The 17,403-nt window shown below is 37.3% G+C and overlaps 1 protein-coding gene across 1 annotated transcript in view; it reads left to right on the plus strand.

Annotated features, from left to right (window-relative positions):
* ZBBX (zinc finger B-box domain containing) overlaps positions 1–17,403 on the plus strand; it is a 125,813-nt gene that overhangs the window by 17,318 nt on the left and 91,092 nt on the right. Inside the window, exons 5-7 of the mRNA XM_055570337.1 lie at positions 2,901–2,991; positions 10,265–10,313; positions 11,195–11,304. Coding sequence (XP_055426312.1) covers positions 2,901–2,991; positions 10,265–10,313; positions 11,195–11,304 — 250 coding nt within the window. The remainder of the gene's footprint in view (positions 1–2,900; positions 2,992–10,264; positions 10,314–11,194; positions 11,305–17,403) is intronic.

The raw sequence follows: 17,403 nt of genomic DNA on the forward strand, positions 1-17,403 counted from the left end.
CTGAGTGACTGAGCACCCACATATTGAGAACAGCAGTGCAAAGTTTCTCTTTGCTTGCAAGCCAGAAAGAAAAACACCAATACAGTATACTAACACATATATATGGAATTTAGAAAGATGGTAACAATAACCCTGTATATGAGACAGCAAAAGAGACACTGATGTATAGAACAGTCTTATGGACTCTGTGGGAGAGGGAGAGGGTGGGAAGATTTGGGAGAATGGCATTGAAACATGTATACTATCATGTATGAAACGAGTCACCAGTCCAGGTTTGATGCACGATGCTGGATGCTTGGGGCTGGTGCAATGGGACGACCCAGAGGGATGGTATGGGGAGGGAAGAGGGAGGAGGGTTCAGGATGGGGAGCACGTGTATGCCTGTGGCGGATTCATTTCGATGTTTGGCAAAACCAATACAATATTGTAAAGTTTAAAAATAAAATAAAATTTAAAAAAATAATTAAAAAAAGAAAAAAAAAAGAAATATTCTGAAACACTAAAAAAAAAAAAAAAAAGTGCCATCAACAGGTGATTGCTGGTTTATGAGCAGCATATTTTTATTTATTAAAAGACTTTTGGGATAGGGATTTACATCCACACAGATAAGAGTTTTCAGACCCTCAAGTATGTTTGAAATATTGTTAGCAAATATGCTTTAGCTGAAATTTTATTAATGAGAACTTTCTAATAATTATGCTTGCATACCTGTACTAACTTTATGGAGAATTTTGCTTTGTTGTAAAAAATAATAAATATAATTAAAATCAAGTATAACTGATAGTTATATAATGAAAGTGATCTCTTCTTCTCTCCAGGCTGACTCCCAGCCCATTTTGCAGTACCACTTTTAACAATTAAAATGTTTGTCCCCACAAATGTCTTGTACAAGCCTGTATATGTGTGTGTGTGTGTATGTGTATGTATGTGTGTAGGTTTGTATTTGACATGTCTTTTACATTTTTACAAGTGAGGTCATCTATATAAATATGTGAATGGATTCACATTCTACTTTTCTCCTTGCTATTTTTGCCACTCTTGCCACATCAGCACACGGTGATCTCATTGTTTTAATGAGTGCATAATATTTCTTTGTGTGGATATAATAGCACTTATTTTTCAGATCTTTATTAAGTTTTTAGTATTTAGTGATTATATATGCTGTCATGAATATGCTTCCACATATATTTTTGCCTAAACATGTAAGAGTATCTATGGGACAAGTTCCTACACTTGTAATTTTAGATCAGAGTATATGGCAGCTTACCTTTTGGTAGATACTGGAGAACTTTTCTTTCCAATAGACTGCAAAAGTGTCTAACTTTTTTCCTGTAGAGAATGAGGGTGCATTCATGTACTTTTGGTGTTACTAAAAGTCTGGTAGCCAGACTCTGTGTATTCAGTTTGCTTTGTTTAGTACTCAGGTGATGATCATCAAATATCTGTGAAGTACCTTCTGAACCATTAAAGAAAATTCAAAAGTTTATTATAGTTTCAGTAGTATTTATCTTTAGAGACTAAGTCTTTGAAAAAATGTTTATGACAGAGCTAAGTCACTTGAATTGTGTCTGATTTTTTGCAACCCTATGGACTGTAGCACCCACTAAGCTCCTCTGTCCATGGGGATTCTCCAGGCAAGAATACTGGAGTGGGTTGCCATGCCCTCCTCCAGGGGATCTTTCCAACCCAGGGATCAAACCAACGCCTCTTATGTCTCTTGCATTGGCAGGCAGGTTCTTGACCACTAGTGCCACCTGGAAGCCTTCATGACACATACACACATCTAATAAGCAAAGCATTGGCTTTTTTTTTTTTAAGAAAAACTAATTTTATATTGGAGAGCATTGGTTTAATCAAAGATGTTTCAATGAGGTACATCATCCCAGGTGACAAAGTTTATTGTGTGTCTTGGTGTTCTTATCCTAATGATCCAGTGGCCAGTTCTCTCTTTTTTATTGTTGTTTTGGGGGTTTTGTTTTCTTTTTATTGTTTTGTAAACTTCACTGCTTTGGACTTAGTTTGGGCTCCTCAGCGGACTATGAATATATCTGTGAAATGGAGTTCCTGAAATTAGCCCCCAAGAGTGGTTTCCATTAGTGGAGGAACCTTTTCTAGATGTTTTCAAAAATGTTCTAAAGCTTGACTGGGTTTTCAGAATACTAAAATGCTTTTCTAAGGTCACATAGATAGTAAATGTCGTAGTCCGAATGAGAACCTGCCACTCACTGGTCAGGAAGATGGAAGTTTGGTTTTCCAGTCTTGGTTTTATTTATTATCTTTGTGATCTTGGGCAACATTTTTCTCATTATTGTTTAAAATGGGACTTGGGCTACCTGCTCTGTTGACTTCAGAGGATTTTGTGAGGCTCAAATGAAAGTGCTTTGAAACTATAAAATGAAACCTTTTGCCTTCTTAGCAATCTCTGTTACCTTTCACTGTGGGAACTAATTTGAAGTCTTAATAAGGCATTCATCACGTAGTCGATCTGCTGAATTTGGGTCATATTGCTTTGTTTCGTTTTTCTCTTTACATTTGTGAATACTTAGCTTTTAAAACTACATGGCAATCTGTAAAATTTCTTATAAATCAGTAAAACTATCTTTAGTCACTGTAAATGTCTTTAAAAATGAAATTCTTCATCTGTGTTTGGACATTTCACTTTTATTCATTTCTTTTCAAATCTTCCAAATATAGTAGAGTTATATTTTTAGAATTATGTAATTTTAGAATTACGGAGGGTATTGTGGCATTATTGATATTTCATTTTCATTTTGTGGTGGTCTGTTACATGTTAACAACTGAATTTCCATTTCCTGAAACAGGGAAAATATATTTGTTTTCATTAAAAGGAGAAATGTATTTAGTAATTACATTTTGTCTTCCGTTGATATATATTGAAGGTCAAGTGGATACCATTGGAAATCTGGACAAGTGGGCAAATTGGGTAATCAATCATACACAATGTCACAAAATAAAGGAAATGTTATTAAGGTAAGAAAACACTATTTGATTCTCAAGCAGTTTGCTAAGAATATATAAATTATTTTTTAAGATCTTGCCTTCCCTTCCATACTTAAGAACCTACAATTCTTATTTTTAAAAGCTTTACATATTATTGGATTTTGATTAAATTTTATGGGTTAATATGCAACTTTCACTGTTTAGATATGTTTTTGGTTTTCATCTGCACATTGAATTTTAAAAATTCACCTTCAGTTGAATTTTTCTAAATTCGGTTTCTCCTTTCGGTTCAGTTCTGGTTTTCAAGTATGGGAAGCAGAACTACATAGTTCTGTATTAAAGTTAAAGTGAGGATATTTGATATAACAAATGACAGACTTTTTCTGCCTTTTTATTGTATCACATTTATTTAATATGTTCATGTTCTGCTTGAATAATAATTATTCTTAAGTTGTTGATTCCATGTGTGAAGATACCCAAGGGAAAACTGCTTTAAAATTTCCCAGCTATAGAATTTCTTTATCTTTACTGTGTATTGTAAAATATAACATTATATTTAAGGTTAAAAGAATAGGAGTATCCTTATGTAGTGAAAACTGTTTTGCTTCTGTATTCTTTAGTACAAGATCCGTGACTTTGTAAGTTTTAACTTATATAGCTTTTTCCTTTTTATATACCTATCATTAAACTTTCATTGGACCAGTTGGCATCTACAAATATCTTATTCGGCACTTTTAGCCTTTTTGGCTTTGAAAAAGCATTTTATTCTTTACTGTCTTTCTCTTACTGAGATATGTGACTTTAATTTTTGAATTAAAAGTTTTATAATCCACTTTGCATTTTTCATTATCTTTCTGAGACATTGTTCCAGGCTTTAGATGTTGTTGTAAATATATTAAAAGTGCTGACTCTTTGTGATTATTGATTTATTTATTCAATAGCATTTATAAGTTCCTTCTTTGTCTCATAGTGAATTGTCCTTGTTCTCAAGGAGATCCTTATGTAATGTAGAAGACAAGGCACATATGAAAATATCTACAGGAAAAGTCACTATGTAATTTTTGCCATTTAGTGTATGAATCCTTTGTGCTTGGGAAATGATAGTTTACCTCTGAAATATTTGAGAGTGTGCTAGATATATTTGTTAGGAAAATTGATGAATAAGTCATAATGCCAGTTCCCATAAACCTCATAATTGAGTAGGAGGGTGAAAGCCTGGGGTAGGGTGGGGAGGCACAGAAGGTGGGAGATAAAGGAAGATTGGACAGGATAGGAGGAGGACTGAAAACCAGACTCTGAGTCTTGACTTTTTTCACTGGGTGAATGGAATTCCCTAAGAGTTTTGAAGGGAAGTTTAAGGTAATGATGTGTATTGGCTGATCTTCTCAACATCCAGTGCATTTGGAGTTTGTAAGTAGAGTAGAGAGCAAGTGATATTCACATTCTTTTGATCATGTACCATATCAATAAAGAATTCATTTTGAGCATGAACTTTCTATTCACAATTTTTTATTTGCTTATAGATATAATTTATTTATATGCATACTAATTTACTAATATGTCATGTGCATTGTAAAACAAAATATGGAAATTAATCAAGGATGATATAAATATGAAGAGATGTTTCTTTTTCTGTCTTTGGTCTTCTCCTGAGCTCCCTCAGGCATGCATGTATGCTACTTTTGCCACTGGTACAGAAACAGAGAGACTACTTACAAGACTATTAAAAGGTCAGATGAGAAGAGTTTGAATTAGAATGTAGTGAAAGAAATATAAAGGAAACATGGAACCAAACATGGTGAGAAAGGAAAGGAGAAGTAAAATATGTAAGTGATATTCCAGAATGAATTGCCTAGGAGATAGAACAAATAATGGAGCTGGAGAAAAATTTCTGGTGTTTAGATTTAGGCTTCTTCCTTCCTTTCCTCTTTTTCTTTTCCCAGACCTATTGAGGTATGGTTGGCTAATAAAATTATATTTAAAGAGTACAACACGATGGTTTAATATACATATACATTGTGAATGGATTAGCCCCATTGAGTTAATTAACATATCCACATTTGCTTTATTTTTTATAAGCACATTTAAGTTCTACTTGTAAAAATTTCAAAGACTTAGAGTTTTGTTTACACTCTAATGTGCTGGCTGAAGCTGAGAGAGTAAATATGCCGCCTAAGAATTTATAAAAAAGGAGAAGAAAGGTGTGAAGGATAAAGGGCAGGTATGAAGGATAAAGCTCAGAAAATATGGAGGCAAAGAAAACTTTAATATTTGCTCACTACCTGTTTTTTACCAACCAACAGTGCTTTTCCTGTTTTATCTCTTTGAGTGCTTGTATCACTCTTAAGAGACAGTTGCTCTTTTTCACAGTTCCACAGATGAAGTCGTTTAACACCAAAAAAGTTGAATGACTTGCTCATGTCAAAGGTCAAGGCCAAGATTTGGAATGCAGGTTTTCAGGCGGCTAGTTTGGCACCCCACTCCAGTACTCTTGCCTGGAAAATCCCATGGACGGAGGAGCCTGGTAGGCTGCAGTCCATGGGGTCACTAGGAGTTGGACATGACTGAGCGACTTCACTTTGACTTCTCACTTTCATGCATTGGAGGAGGAAATGGCAACCCACTCCAGTGTTCTTGCTTGGAGAATCCCATGGACAGAGGAGCCTGGTGGGCTGCCGTCTATGGGGTCGCACAGAGTCAGACACGACTGAAGCAACTGAGCAGCAGCAGCAGCAGCTCTAAGATAATTTGCCAGCCCTCTAGCGAAAGGAGCCTGAGAGGAGAAAGCATGGGAGAAATAGAGTCAAAGTAATGTAATTTCATAGGAGTAAAAGTCAAAGAGAACATCTTTAGAAAAAAATGGAGAAGTCAACTTTGACTGATGTATTTGTAAAGAAAAAAGTTGAGTATAGTTTTATTCCGATGTTTTTCAGCTGGGGGCAATTTTGTCCCCCAGGAGACACTTGGCAATGTCTGGACATATATTTTGCTATCACCACTGAGAGGGATATTTTTGGCTAATGTGTAGTGGCTACAAGTCAGGGGTACTGCTGAACATTAGACAATGAGCTGGGCAGCCCTCATAACAGAGAATTATTTGGCCTAAAATAGTGGTACCAAGGTCACAGAATCCAGTGCTAGACAATTAAGATTAAAGTCCTGACTCATGTAATTAGTTTTGTGATTTTAGACAAAAATTTAATCTTTTTAGACAAAAATCTAACCTGTAACCTTTCTTGGTCTTATGTTACCATGTTTGTAAACATGTGTAACAGTACTTGCTGACTACTTCACAGAATTTTGAGCAGTGCATGAGATAATATGTGTGAAACCAATTGTAACATGAACTGAAAATCATGTTAAAATGGTTATTTATGGAGAATGAGAATTTTTAAAAACAATACATTTGATTTGATGGTTGGGTTGTCATCAGATGTAAGACTTTATTTCAAGTTGTTGAAAAAGAAAGACAGGTGGCAATGAGTAAGGGCTAACATTTCAGTGAACATGAGAGCAGAGGGTGACCTGTCAAGGGTTTAAGAGGCTCAAGGAAATACTTTATTATGTGGGAGATGATGGAGCCAGTTTGTAGCTGAGGGATAGGTTGACTAGTGGAGGAAACACTGAAGATTAAATGAGAGAGGTGCCAGTTGCTTGGGGCTTTGAAAAGATGGCTCCTTGAGGAGGGCTTGACCGAAGGAAAGAAGGCATATTTCCTTGAGACAGGAAAGATGGAAAACAGGTGACAGTAATGGTACATTTTTTAGAGGTTGCTTTTGACAGGCAGTCAGAGAAGGCAATGGCACCCCGCTCCAGTACTCTTGCCTGGAAAATCCCATGGATGGAGGAGCCTGGTGGGCTACATTCCATGGGGTCACTAAGAGTCAGGCACGACTTCACTTTCACTTTCACTTTTCACTTTCATGCGTTGGAGAGGGAAATGGCAACCCACTCCAGTGTTCTTGCCTGGACAATCCCAGGGACGGCGGAGCCTGGTGGGCTGCCGTCTATGGGGTCGCACAGGGTCAGACACGACTGAAATGACCTTAGCAGCAGCAGCAGCAGTTTGACAGGCAGTGAGGCAGGAAGCTTCGGAAAAAGTCTTTTATAGGAAAACCTCAACCTTCTTAGTAAATTTGAAGGCAAGATCAACTGTTCATATTAAGGAAGGGAAATGGGGTTGAATTTGAGTTATTGGGAATGGAGAAGATCTGGAGTTGCCACTGTGGGAATTACGTTTGAGGTTTAGTAACAAATGAGCAAATGGGTTGCTGAAGGGCCATAGGAGCCCAGTAGGCTTGTTCAGCCTGGATTTGTAGAGGACCCAGTAACTAATGGGGCTGCCCTGGTGGCTAACATAGTAAAGAATCTGCCACCTGTGTGGGAGATCCAGGTTCAATCCCTGGGTCAGGACGATCCCCTGGAGAAGTGAATGGCAACCCACTCCAGTATTCTTGCCTAGAGAATTCCATGGACAGAGGAACCTGACAGGCTAAGGTCTAAGGGGTCACAAAGAGTCAGATACAACTGAGCAACTCACACTTTCAGTTGCTATTATTTCATCACAGTGATAGGAAATTATGGGATGTTTAAAAGGGAGGAGGTAAGGAGATTGTGGTTAGCGCTCAAAGAAACTCTGGGATTTTGAAGGTGTGGCCATTCAGCTTGCTGCTTAGGTCCAAGGTTTGGTCATAATGGTCAGGGGGCTGAAGAGGCACTTTAGAAATGCATAGCAGTCAGCGTGTAGGAGGGTTTTCAGCATCAGAATGTCAGGTGAACACAGACATTGAGTCTCCAAGACCATCACCTTAGAGAAGTGATGGAGAGAAATACTGAGCAGACTGCTGAGGTTCAGGTGGAAGAGGATTCTGGGTACTGGTGAAGACAGTGAGTGGATGGTGGGAACTTTAGTAGAGGCAACTTGGCTGAACGATGAGAGCAGAACAGTGTTCTGGAAGCAGCACTGAGGAGCAAACAGGTAGAACATTTTCCTTCTCTCTGGGTGAGTGCAAGGGAATAGAAATGTAGCTAGTCCCTCTGGAGAGTCCTGTGGAGAAGGTTGTGTGTGAGAAAGGTGGGTCCAGTTACTGTGACCCATTGGAAGAGATATGTTAAGGAAAGGTTTAAGGCATAATACAGTTAAATGACTATTTAATAAGGGTTTCATGGAAGGGTGGGGCATCCTGGATGGAAGGAAAAGTAGTGGAGAATGGCAAAGGTTAAGTAGCTAATTGGATTAAGAATGAGACTTTTGGAAAAAGTGGCTTGTGGAAGGTGCGTGGGCCCAGCATGGCAGTTTTAGGACATTAGTGGCAGTTTGCAGGCATTTGTGAATGCTAGGGAGGCCGATGAAGACAGCATAGTCTGACCCCAATGGCCCAGAGGATATGTCTGAGCTGCTCAGCTGTCCTGGCCCCTGATGGGACCCCTTTAGCATCTCCTGGTGAAGGCATAAGTTGGCTAATGAGGTATATAGCTTCAGTATATTGAATTCCTGATGTTTTATGTATACACACATATATATCCTGGATGTATACATAAAACATCAGGAATTCAGGATATATCCATATATATATATATGGATATATGTATATGTGTGTGTATGTGTTCTCAGTCATGTGAGCATTGAGTCCTGTGAGCATATAGTACATGGGGATCATTGTTTGTGACCCCCATGGACTGTAGTCCACCAGGCTCCTCTCTCCATGGAATTTTCCAAGCAAGAATTCTGAAGTGGGTTGCCATTTGCTACTCCAGGGGATCTTCCTGACCCGGGGACTAACCCATGTCTCTTGTACCTCCTGCAATTGGCAGGCAGATTTCCACTTTGCTACCTGGTAAGCTTTTGGAGTAGGGTTGGACCAGGGATACATACCCACACACGCATGAACAACATGTGTTTATGTGTGTGTGTGTGTGTGTGTGTGTATCCCTGGTCCAACCCTACTCCACCCTCATCTTTTTCCCCGATAGATAAAAATCAGACTTAGGAGGAAATTCTCTTTACCTAAAAATAGCAAGCTAGCAGTTTGTTTATTGAAATATTGTATGCAGTTTGATTCATTTGAAGGAAATATGGCTGTATTCACAGAGCTGAAAAATATTCACAATAACAAGAACAAGTTACAATATGTCCCTAATAATGGGTTCATTCAGTTTTAGTATGTCCATTCTGCCCAGGTAGCCTATAACCACATGTTTCAGTATATCATTAAGGTAATAATATTGCAGAATTTGGTTATGAAAAATGGGATTAAATTATCTGTAACTTGTATAACACTGCCAGTTTACAACTAAAAGTGTTATTCACATTAAAAATGATTATTTCAATTCTATTTTCTAGTCTGCTGTGTTTGGTACATAGCATCTGAGCAGCTCTTTAAAGAATGTGAGAAAACAAATGCTCTTTTGAAGCAAAACCACTGGATTTACTGAGAATAATTAGGCCTAAATTTTCAAAGATAACTGCAGTGGTACAAGCTGTAGACATAGAGGCAACCATTGTTCTCATATTCTCATGTGCGAATTGGGCAATTGAGCATGGAAATTGAAAATTGAAAATAAGGCATGAATCGACAGTGTGTGTGTAAGTGTGCACCATGCTCTGTGAATGTCTTTGTACTTCAGGTGTTGGTTTTAATAAGACCGAAACAGGTACTTGCAATCGGCAAGTCTGTTTCATTTCTTAAAATCTGAAGATCCAAGGATTTTAGGCAATTATTTATTTGAAATACCTAGCCATAATTCTTATGTACTCAATTTTTTCGGCTACACCTTGGGAAAGTCTGGGATAACAAATAATATATTTGAAAAAGGCTATGTCTATGATGCTTAAATGCATAGTTTTCTAAATTGGGCAAATACAGATAATAATGTTAGCTTTTTACAGTTTTGTGAGCAGAATAGCTCAGTCAGAATTCAGTTTAGATTCAGTCTACACAAATATTAGACTTTGTGTGTTTCAGAAAGATCAGAGATGGAAAAGGCATACTGAGCCTTTATAATATTTAAAAGCTAGTGCTTTCCTAAAATCATTTCATAGATATGTGTAACTTTTGTTTAAAGATAATTTATGACTTTTTTTCTGAAAATTGGCTTATATATGTTTCAAAAATATATTTTCCTTTTGTGAATTTTCTCTTGATTTAATATATATTTGCAGTAAAGATGATCTATTATATTATTCTTTGAAAATGTTTGTTTTGTTCAAGATGCAGCAAAATGTTATGGCTTTATAGTATTTTTGTTAGTCACTTAAGCTTTGAATTATACCTGAAAAATAGTATCTATTTTGTTAATACAGTTTTCTGCTGGAAAAGTGAAATTAAAATTACTGAAGGAGCAGCTTCAAGGTAAACAGTTTACACTGTGTTATTAGGTATTATAGATATAATTATTTTTTAACCTTTGACTTACATAGAAAGTTGAAGTTCTAAGACTATTCATGCAGTATAATGACTCTAAACCTCAAAATGTTGACTCTTTATCTGTGATATTCAAAATATATTTTATCTGTGTTTTGGGGAAGGACACTTATTTTATATCAAAAATCAACTTATGATATGACTATAATAATAGTATTTTTGAAAGATGAGGACTTACATAGCATTGCTCCTTAAACTTTATTAATATAATATCTTAAACAGGAAGAAAATCCTAGCAGTATAAAATTATAAACTGAAATTTTACTCTAGGAAATTAAAAGAACATTGAAAATTGCTTTTTAAAGGAATTTAAAAATAGTAAAAACAAATTTTGAATTTATGGTAATTCTAAAAGAAATGAGATTTCTAATATAGAGGATAAACATTTAATTTGAATAATTAAGATAATTTGATAGAATATGTTCTAGAAATACATATAACATTTATTGTAAAAGTTGTTCTGTATTGGCTTCAGTTTCATCCAGAAATGGGACAGAACGCTATAGGAATTCTATCCAAAGCACAGTTTTTAGCATTCTGTAATTTTATGTGTCTAGTTTGATTGAGCTTACAGCAGAATGTGTATGGGTGGCTGTTTGTGGCCCCTGGTCACAGAGGGTGGGAGGGAGACTGTGGGCACGCCAGTCTACTGGGGAAATTAAACTTGGCTACATGCCATTCTTATTGGGCACCTGATATGTATACACTATTTGAGAATATAGAAATGTGCATAATTTCCTTACTTTATCAATCAGAAAACTGAACATTGTATTTTAATGTGATTGGTCTTTGTTTATTTTTCCTTTCAGGACCAGTGAAACAACCACTAAATTATAAAATGGCAAATTCTTCTGAAAGTGACAAACCCAAGATAAAAGGGAAGGCTTGCGGGCAGTGTGAGAACAAAGCTGCTCTGCTAGTACGTACACTGGGATAAAATCTTGGAGCAGAACTCTCACATGGGCTCATACACTTGTCCCGGCTTAAGCGGCTTTGGTAGCCACGCACTTTTCCTTCATGACCCTTGCTAAGAGTGAATTGTGCAGGCTGCTGGGAAAGGCCAGTGCTAAATGATGCGCTGAATCTCAGCTTCTCATTCCTGTTTAAGAACATGACCTAATTCTTGTCTCTCTCCCTTGATCATGCCTATCAGCACACAAATATGCTGCATTATTTTCCAAACCAAAGAAGAAATTCTTCTTTGATCCCCAGATCTGCTCTTGCATCCCTTTCAGTAACACTTCTGAAGAGTTGTCTGCACTTACTATCATTGTATTCTCTCCTCCCATTCTTTTTTTTTTTTTAAATTGAGTTATAATTTACCTACTGTGAAATGGGCAGATCATAAATGTGTATGTCCCCATCAAGAAAATATAATACCTCAGAAGGTTCCTTTGTACCTTTGCCAATTAATTCCCTTTACAAAACCAACTACAATTTTGATTTTTAGCAGCATACCTTTAGTGGTGCTAAACTTATTCTTGGAATTTATATAAATGGAATGATATGGTATATTTTTTCTGTGTAAGGCTTTGTTAGGTTTTTTTGTATTCTTGACGCCTGAGTTTTGGAGTGCCACAGGGCTTAGTCCACAACCTCTTTTGTAGTCTATTTATGTGGTTCTTTAGTCATTCAGTCATGTCTGACTCTTTAGCAACCTAGTCCATGGGACTTTGCAAGCTAGAATATTACAGTGGGTTGCCATTTCCTTCTCCAGGGGATCTTCCTGACTCAGAGATCGAACTTGTGTCTCCTGCATGACAGCCAGATTCTTTACTACTGAGCCAGCAGGGAAGCCAGTCTATTTGTACTTACTGTTTGAATAGTTTCATCTACTCTCTTGGCTTTAAAGACCATCTCTATTTTGATGGTTCCCAAACTTATTAACACATTTCTAATTAATATTTCCCCCCCCTGAACTTTCAACTCAGATACTTGGATGGCCAACAAAAATCACTAATTTAACATGTTCAAAATTCAACTCTTCAGATCTCCCCAACAAATTTTTTCCTTACCAAGGTCTCATATCAATTAAGGTCAATTCAAACTACAGCCTTTTATAAAACAGAAACAGCTGAGTTGTACTGTCTAGTTCTGTGAAGCTGCTTCATTCATCAATGCAACATTTATCACTCTTTCAGTTCAGTTCAGTCTCAGTCGTGTCCTACTCTTTGCGACCCCTTGAATCGCTGCACGCCAGGCCTCCCTGTCCATCACCAACTCCCGGAGTTCACTTAGACTCACGTCCATCAAGTCAGTGATGCCATCCAGCCATCTCATCCTCTGTCATCCCCTTCTCCTCCTGCCCCCAGTCCCTCCCAGCATCAGAGTCTTTTCCAATGAGTCAACTCTTCGCATGAGGTGGCCAAAGTACTGGAGTAGTGTATGTTTATTTTCTGTTTACCTACGATGTAAACTTCATGAGCGCATGGACTTTAGTTTTCTTCACTGCTCCACCACCTAGAATTATGCCTGCAATTTATTAGGTACTCAGCCCATACTTGTTGAATGTGTTTGTTCCTTTAGGGCTTCCCCAATGGCTCAAAGGGTAAAGAATATGCTTGTAATTCAGAAGACATAGGAGACGTGGGTTCAGTCCCTGGTTGGAAAGATCCCCGGAGGAGGAAATGGCAATACATTCCAGTATTTTTGCCTGAAAAATTCCATGGACAGAGGAGCCTGGCAGGCTCCACAAAGAGCCATGGGCCCACAAAGAGTTGGACACGTTGAGTGACTAAGCACAACACACAAGCATACACATTTCTTTAAAACGTTTCTATTATTGAAAACATTGTTATCATTGAAGCTAACTGAAAGAAAGATATCCAATATCTTTTGCAATTAAAATATCACACACACTTTGGAAGCAGTTTTTTCTCCAAAGAATGTAATGTTATAACTAATATTTGTGGGTTACTATAACTAATATTTATTATATTTTCAGAGAATTTAGCTGTAATCACTTCTGATTTAAGATTGTATTACTGGCCTTATTTCATGGTAATTTTAACTGAACTCAGAATTCTTTCTAGTAAAGAGCTAATAATACTAAATGTAAAACCCTGGCTCTTGGTATAATGCTGTTACAATTATATAATACTTCTTTTCTTCTTACTGATGTAATGGTGGACAACAATATGAGGAATTTTAGAAAGTTATACCTACCCTGAAATGTTTAGAAAATATAAGCAAGTGCTAATATTCCTGAAGCTTGAGATATGAAAACTAAAAGGGACTTAAGGGCAGAACTGAATTGTTTGAATCCACTGTTCATGATCTGAAAATCATTTGGCATAGGAGCTATGAGTCAATATTTCTTATGACTCCTTTTCTATGTTGAACAGTGTATAAATACCATGGAATTTGAAAAAAAAAGGCACATGTAGATAAGACTTGACTTGGAAATAAAAAATCTGTTTTTCCAGGGAGAAGGAAAAGCAAGCAAAGGACATTCCAGACAGTATAAATGGCACCTGCTTTGGCTGGAAAGCAGAGAGTGACAGTATACAGTGATTACAAAACTGATCTGCCTGAAAACTGTTGTAAATAGAAGCCAGGATTTAGGCTCTAACTTAAGAAAGGATATTGTTTGATTTTAAATGAAAATAACATCCCACCATGCTTTTTAAAGCACAATGCTATTTTTTTAAAAAAATTTCAAGCTTGGCAAATGTAATGAGCTCTGTAGTGTTGAATTCTAAGGTTACCTTGTGTTCTTAGCTTCCATCATTCTAGATGGTCATGCTGATTAGATAATCAGAGTCAACCTCTCTATATCTTATGGCATGACCTTCATCAGGGAAGATTGTATAGGGATAGGAGGTAGGGATTAAGAGCTTGCCTTTTGGAGGTTGGCATTTCAACTTTACCTGTTGTTAGCTCTGTGACCTTTAGCAAATGACTTAATTCTTTTATATTTCTGTTTTCTCATTTGTAAAATGGGATAAAACGGATAACAGTAGTCTAGACCTCAGAGTTATTGAAGATAATGGTTGATGCATGTGAAGTATTTAGCATTGTGCCTAGCACATTAAGAGAAGGTAGTAAATTGTATGCCTTTTTTTGGGCACATTTTATATATGTTGTCTTCATATATATTGGTAGTAAAAATAAGCTCCTCAATTTGCAGATTTCTTATTTTGAAAATAAATTCCAGAGGCTTTTGGCTGTTTCTTTATGGCAAAAGGGAAATGGATAGTTGAAGATTACTTATTTGGCAAATGTGGATAATTTAATTAAACTTGGATTCTGAAGTCATAGCATAACTGACCCAGCCTTGATCAAATTAAAAAGTGATATGCTAGAACTGCACTTGGGTATTCCATCATTGACGAATCATCTGTGGTGGAATGAAGTCCTTATCTGTGTTTTTGCCAGCTATACAAACTGCCTAAAAAGATTTTCCAGTTGTTGGTCATTTTCCCCCATTTTTAAATCCATTGTGGATTTAAATTCATTATTTTAAATCCATTAAATCCATTTTTTAAAATCCAAATATGCTTGTATAACAAAATATATAAGCTTGCTATGTGACTCCAGCTTTGATCTTCCAGTACAATATCCCTTTGGTTACTTTCATTAAAAATCTATTGTTCGCAAATATTTGGCCTAGAATTTTATGCTCAAGGCTTCCCTTGTGGCTCAGATGGTAAAGAGTCTGCCTGAAATGTAGGAGACCCAGGTTTGATCCCTGAGTTCAGAAGATCCCTGGAGAAGGAAATGGCAACCCACTCCAGTACTCTTTCCTGGAAAATCCCACGGATGGAGGAGCCTGGCAGACTATAGTCCATGGGGTCGCAAAGAGTTGGACATGACTGAGCAACTTCACTTTCACTATATGCTTAGACTGACATTCAGTCATCTATTGTAAAAATGGTGCCCAATATTTATAAGACATTCATTAAAATAACAGCTGGTATGTTGTAGAATATATTTTGAAACCATTAATACAATACTACTTCCATATGTGTATGTGAAATTACGGCTTTTAATTTGGTACTTAAAAATTATGGATTTAGTTGTATCTTCATTTACTTGAGACTATAGCTCTTGAAACAAGAATTGACAGGCTATAACCATTTCCTGTACTGGGATAGTACTTATTTTTCTTCCACTAAAATTATAAATCCAATTTTGTGTAGCTATAATCACACTGTTGTACCGTGGTGACGTGGTTCCCAAAGATGTCAATGCTGCCATTGCCACCATCAAGACCAAGCGTAGCATCCAGTTTGTGGACTGGTGCCCCACTGGCTTCAAGGTTGGCATTAACTACCAGCCTCCCACTGTGGTACCTGGTGGAGACCTGGCCAAAGTACAGCGAGCTGTGTGCATGCTGAGCAACACCACAGCCATTGCTGAGGCCTGGGCTCGCCTGGACCACAAGTTTGACCTGATGTATGCCAAGCGTGCCTTTGTTCACTGGTACATGGGTGAGGGCATGGAGGAAGGAGAGTTTTCTGAGGCCCGTGAGGACATGGCTGCCCTTGAGAAGGATTATGAGGAGGTTGGTGTGGATTCTGTGGAAGGAGAGGGAGAGGAAGAAGGAGAGGAATACTAATTAACATTCCTTTGAGCCTTGCAGCATGTCATACTCAACTTCAGCATAGACCATGCCATCATTTGACATATTGGATTTATTTTATTGCAGATTTTATCAAGGTTTCCCATAAATGATTAGTACTGCAATCAATGGTCAATGATTAATCATTAGTAATGTGGGTATGGGTAAGAGTTTAAGTTTTGAGTCAGACCCTGGGGTTGAAATCCTGGCTCCATTAGCTGTATGATTGGACAAATTCTCAATCATTATGTTCCTTTGTTGCCTCATCTTCACAATGGAGGTACAATGGTCATGCCAACCTTATGGGGTTCTTGTTAGAATTAAATGAGATGGAACACATGAAGCCCTTAGAACAATGAGTTAGTGCTCCCTGAATGCTGTGAATATTGTTATTTGATTCGACTCTTCCTTTTTAGTTTGATTTTAGTTACATAAAATTACTCTTTTAACATTTTTTGAGTAGTTTTCCTAACCATTTCATGTTTAATAAACATGGCTACATTATTGTAGATAACTGCATCATCATATGGGAATTTGCAATACAATTAAAAAAAATTAATGGACTCCTTTTGAGTTTTATTTTATTTATTTTTCATTGAGGTATAGTTGATTTACAATGTTGTGTTAGTTTCAGGTACACAGCAAAGTGATTTAGTTAAATATATATATATATATATATATATATATATATATATATATACACACACACTTAGTTATATATATTTTTCAGATTCTTTCCCTTTATAGGTTATTAAAAATACTGAGTATAATTTTCTGTCTATACAATAGGTCCTTCTTGGTTATCTATTTTATATATGGCAGTGTGTATCTGTTGGAGAAGGCAATGGCACCCCACTCCAGTACTCTTGCCTGGAAAATCCCATGGATGGAGGAGCCTGGTAGGCTGCAGTCCATGAGGTCGCTAGGAGTCAGACACAACTGAGCAATTTCACTTTCACTTTTCACTTTCATGCATTGGAGAAGGAAATGGCAACCCACTCTAGTGTTCTTGCCTGGAGAATCCCAGGGACAGGGGAGCCTGGTGGGCTGCCATCTATGGGGTCACGCAGAGTTGGACACGACTGAAGTGACTTAGTAGCAGTAGCAGTAGCAGCAGTGTGTATCTGTTAGTACCAAGCTCCTAATTTAACCTCACACCTTCTAAGTTCAGTCTACTTTTTTTCATCCATACACTCCAACCCCTTTTTACTCACTATGTGGTCTGCATCCAACAGCTGGTGGACATCACCTGGGAGCTTGTTAGAATGCAGGATCTCAATCCCGTTCAGACTTCCCAAACCAGAGTGTGTACTGTAGCTAATTCCCAGGAAATTCACATACATGGTGCAGTTTGAGAAGCGCCACTGCTGAATTGCACATCAGGCTACCACTGAACCGAACGAGGCAGAAGACCCTGATCTGTCACTCCCCAGTCTGCTCCAGCTGCTTTATGCT

The sequence above is a fragment of the Bubalus kerabau genome, chromosome 2 (genome assembly GCF_029407905.1).
Source record: "Bubalus kerabau isolate K-KA32 ecotype Philippines breed swamp buffalo chromosome 2, PCC_UOA_SB_1v2, whole genome shotgun sequence".
Lineage (NCBI taxonomy): Eukaryota > Metazoa > Chordata > Mammalia > Artiodactyla > Bovidae > Bubalus > Bubalus kerabau.